The sequence below is a fragment of the Polistes canadensis genome, unplaced genomic scaffold (genome assembly GCF_001313835.1).
Source record: "Polistes canadensis isolate GaletaPanama2010 unplaced genomic scaffold, ASM131383v1 scaffold_171, whole genome shotgun sequence".
NCBI lineage: Eukaryota > Metazoa > Arthropoda > Insecta > Hymenoptera > Vespidae > Polistes > Polistes canadensis.
The window spans coordinates 296720-301770 of NW_014569718.1; the positions used below are offsets into that span (position 1 = coordinate 296720).

The 5051-nt window shown below is 27.6% G+C and overlaps 1 protein-coding gene across 1 annotated transcript; it reads left to right on the top strand.

Moving 5' to 3' along the window:
* Nucleotides 1-1096: 1096 nt before the first annotated feature.
* On the top strand, nucleotides 1097-3198 carry LOC106789212 (venom serine protease-like). Its single transcript, XM_014753240.1, has 7 exons — nucleotides 1097-1106; nucleotides 1196-1278; nucleotides 1393-1594; nucleotides 1700-1894; nucleotides 1960-2114; nucleotides 2260-2416; nucleotides 2883-3198. The coding sequence occupies exons 1-7, from the start codon at nucleotides 1097-1099 to the stop codon at nucleotides 2906-2908; spliced, it is 828 nt and encodes a 275-aa protein (XP_014608726.1). The 3' UTR covers nucleotides 2909-3198.
* The last annotated feature ends 1853 nt before the right edge of the window (nucleotides 3199-5051 follow it).

The window sequence follows — 5051 nt, forward strand, 5'->3', positions numbered from 1 at the left end:
CATACAACGCGGTAGCCGGTTTCCATACAACGCGCTACGAATTAGCTTGGTTTGTACGGTTAAATCCCAATTTCTTATAACGCGGTTTCCATATAACGCGGAACGCACTTACAGCGTTATAGGAGGTTTGACTGTATTTCATTGACATTTAATTAACGATCTTTTTTTTTTTATTATTTTTCCTTTTCCTAATTTGTATTAATCTAACAAAGTTTTTTTAATGTAATTTACAAATAGAAATAAAAATCATTTCTATACATATACATATATATATTATGTTGTTAAACTTGTTTATATTGTCAAGTGAAATATAATCGCGATTAGGTATGAGAATTGATAATAGCAACAACGAAACGTTGATCTTTTAAAACGTTTTACTGTATCCTTTCTTACGTCATTTGCCACTTTGCATGAAATTCTTACGTCACTGGGAATAAATACGTCATCCTTGTGCCAAATGATAACGGATATTATACCTAAACGAAATGATTTTTCCATATTTTTCTTACGTCAATTCAAATTTCCCTGAAATTTTTTTCCCCAGTTTTTCATTTTCAACATCGCGTACAATAATTTCAATTAAAATTATCTACATTTATATATTTCTTTTCTTTTTTTTTTTCCCTTCTTTTCCTACGAATATTTATGAAATGTTATAAAATTTGGAATAATACTAAAAAATTATTTTTTTTTTTTTTGTTTTTCAAATGAAATAAAGATAAATAAAACCACGAAATCGATATAAAATCTTAGAAATAAAAATTTCGGTATGTGTGTGTATGTGATTGTTACACAATCATGCGAATATACACATGCGTTTACGTATACACGAAAACACGATTGTAATGGTAAATTTAATATTTCCTCCTCACGAAAATAAAATATGATAGGGTGCAATGATGATAAAAATTTGTAATCATGACACTGATTTCGAAATTATTGCTTTACGTCAAAAGTTTTATGTTTCCAAGTTGAAATATAAAAACGTGGGAAACCGAAAGAATTTTGCAGTTGTTTCGATGACTGCATCGATAGGATTCAAATTTTTTGTCTGTTTCCTTATTGAATCACCGCCACCATCACCACGACCATCGTTATGAAATCAGGTATTTTTTCAAATCAAAAATATTTTCTTTTCTTCATTTTGTAATAAATATTTTCTTATAGGCATATTAATATTTTGTTATATATATAGGCATATTTATTTTATTACTTATTGGGATAATAAGCATTGCAAGATCCGAAGAAGAAAAATGTAGATGTGGTTGGAAAAATCCGGTAAGTTAAAAAAAAAAAAAAACAAAAAAAAAAGTAAATGAAACGAGACAGTCATTTGTTCGATTATTTATCAATAATTAATATCAATGATATTAATATTACATATATTTATAGTCGAGAATCGTAAATGGAGTTGAAACAGGTATAAATGAGTTTCCCATGATGGCTCGTATTCTATATCCGTTGCCATATAATTATTGTGGTGGATCTATAATAACACCAAGACATATATTAACAGCAGCTCATTGCGTTGAACTATTCATAAATAATTTGAACAGTCTAACAGTCGTCGTTGGTGAACACGATTACACGAAAGGTCCATATAAAACATTATTTCATTTTAATTGATTTGATTTGATTTTTTATTAACAAATTATTTCAACGTTTTGATTTAATTTTAATTCATTATAATATTTTTTAGATAATGAAACAAACGCGATGAAACGTTATTCCGTCGAGGAAGTAACCATCCATCCGGATTATTGGCAACATTTTAATGACATTGCAATTGTTAAAACAAAGGAGAGAATTGATTATTCGATGCAAGTTGGCCCAGTTTGTCTTCCATTTAATTACATGGACAAAGATTTTGTTAACGAGACTGTAACGGCATCAGGTTGGTATTTTAAAAGTCTCAATTTTAATTATCAAATGTATTATTTAATAAATTCATCATCACAGGTTGGGGTAAATTGAGTTATCATGGTGAAAATTCAAAGGTTTTAAGGAAAGTTGATTTGCACGTTATTACACCGAAGAAATGTTCTGATAGTTACAGATTTTTTTACAGTCCGAAAATGATTTGTACGTTTGATGTTGGAAAAGATGCTTGCAAAGTTAAGTATATCGATTCTTATATTAATTAATTAACAAACTTTTGCACTTCGACCATTTTTTTTTTTTATTCGTTTTTCGCGGACAAAATAATTAAAGTGCAAAAAGAAACGAATAAATTGATTTTGTTATTTTACGATTGTACAGAACGACAGTGGTGGTCCAGTTTTATGGACAAGTCCAACTACTGGTAATCTTATACAAGTTGGTGTAATTAGTTTTGGTAGAACCTGTGCCGATGATTATCCAGGTGGTAACATGAGGGTCACCAGTTATATGGATTTTATTGAAAAAGCTACAACCGGTGGGATGATTTGTTTTTTGTACATTTTTTAACTTTTCATACGATCGATAAACCATCTTTTTGATAACACGCCCACGTATCTATTGTAATATTATCTTCATCGTTATCTATTCTTGGAAGGATCACTTTATAATCTTTTCGTTTTGCCAAACACGTTTTAACTTTTTAACACTTTACAAATTAATCTATTTTGATACTTATCTCTATTGAACGAATATTATACGATATATATATTATAATATTATCAACATATGCTTCAATAATAGTTTTAATTTCTTTTTTTTTTATCTTTGCAACTTTAATCTCAAATACTAAACAGATTCAATATATATATTTATTTTATATACAAAATTAATATAAATTCTCTCATTAAATAATCAATAATAATTTAATTGAATAGTTTGTTTTTAAAAGTGGCCCCGAAAGGTTGACAACCCGTATTACAATGATGCATTTTTATCGACAGGTGAAACATACTGCAAGGCGGATTAAAGAGAACACATTGACAACAACAACAAAATGAAACGCACGTAGCCCAAAGAATTCGGTGTTTTGAATAAATAAAAAAGAAAACAAAGAAAATTGAAAAACTTAAAAAGATGCCCGAAAAAAAAGAGATTATTAAAAGAGAAAAATTGGAAGTGGGTGTTTAACAATCGAGGTCACGACCCTGATCTGCTTTGCGCTCGATATTCTCGATCATGCGTTTAAGGTTCCGAGGAGGAGCAAATAGGGTCCGATAGAAACTGCGTGGCATGATTTAACACTTATTCCGACACATAAGTGAGAATTTATTAACTACAGTTTAAACTATCTACAATATATATATATATATATTTTCAAATATCAATTTTTTTTCATTTTATTTCATATTTTACACGGTTAATTCTATATATACGAAAATTTTCTTACAAACAAGTGTTGTTGTTCTGTATCTTATCCAAAAGAAATAAAAATCAAAAAATATATAATAAAATTGTAAACACAAAGTTCGATACAAATGATTTCTATAATTTATCTTTATTACTCCTTAATAATTAATAAACGTAATAATAATAATAATAAATAATGATTAGAATGTGTTGCATTGAATTAATTAGAAATGATTTAAGTGATTACTTGACTGATAAAAAAAAACCAACAACGTTCACTAATATAGAATAATCTTGACTTAAGAGAAGGCAACAACATTGATTGTCCAGTAAACAATGCCTCGTTATTGGTAAGTTCGTGAATGAGGATGTGACGTAGATTGAAATAGGGAAGGGCTTCCGTAGTTTTCTATACCTATTACTATGTGTATACGCTTACGTCAACGAACCTTTTTTAATAAACAACACTTTTTTTACTTACAATAATCATCTTTTCAATTTATATATCAATTTCTTTTTTTTTTATACACATTGTATATATATATAATATTTTTGCTTTAAAATAAAAATACAAATTAATTATATATATATATATATATATATATATGAAATCGAATCTAATATTAATTAAATTAGTTGAAAATTAACAAATAAAAAAATCAAATGACTGTAAGAAGAATTAGTTTGTTTCTTTCTTTTTTTTTTTTTCTTATTTTAAGACGAATTTTTGTTTTCAAAGTGTAGGAAGTAAAATGTGTTATGCATAACATTTATATTTGCAATAATATTTATATTATTTTAATTTTTATATATATATATATATAATTTTTGTCTTATTTTAAGACGAATTTTTGTATTCAATATTAGTAGGAAGTAAAATGTGTTAGCGTATAATATAATTTATGCGAATAAATTTTGAGCATCGACAGTTCCCTTGGTTTAATAAAAGCAACGTGCTTGAACTATCAGACGACTGGGGTAGACAAGGCCGGCGCTTAGGCTTGTCACGAACTATCTATACATGTAAGTATTATTACACGTACGTATGTATATATATGTGTATGTGTTGGTATAGTTGTCCAATCGCGTCCTCGAATAGATCGCGTTCTTTTACTTCCACCCTTTCGTCAAATCTCAAATACCTTAGTCAGCTTGATATTATAATGAAATGAAGAGGAACCTGATTAATGTTACGTAACAATCAAATCTAATGTATTACGTACATTTTTACGTTCGATGTTTTATTATTATGTAAAACAAACAAAAACAACAAAAATGGAGGAATACGTAAGTGAAATTAATTTTTTATATTAATTCAACACTAAGTGGAAATTATTTATCTTATAAAAGGGGACCTTACATTGGGATACCTACGGATTTTAAAGAGCTTTGATATATTAGGGTGTTATCGTGATAAAGTGTTTAAGCTAATATATCAAAGCTCTTTAAAATCCGTGGTTATCCTAGAGTAATATCAGAGATTGCAATGCTGCAAATTGTACAATTTCGCTAATTCTTTGAAAAGTTTTGAGAAATATTGTTTATATTAAAAGTGAATAGATTTTAATGATTTTTATATTAAATTAAAGTACACTCTTTTGTCTAAGCGTAGAATACTTTGTCGAGTTATAAATTTATCTGCAAAGGTTCATAAAATGTCAGAGAATGGAATGCTGCAAATTGTGCATCTATGTAATTTCTTTGATAAGTTTCGGTAAATATTTTTTATATTTTTAGCAAATGGATTTTAATGATTTTTATAT

Excerpts from the sequence above, each read along its gene's own strand:
- LOC106789212 (XM_014753240.1), top strand. Across the intron at positions 1,595-1,699 it reads TGAACACGATTACACGAAAG|ATAATGAAACAAACGCGATG; the intron begins GTCCATATAAAA and ends AATATTTTTTAG. Across the intron at positions 2,417-2,882 it reads TATTGAAAAAGCTACAACCG|GTGAAACATACTGCAAGGCG; the intron begins GTGGGATGATTT and ends TTTTATCGACAG.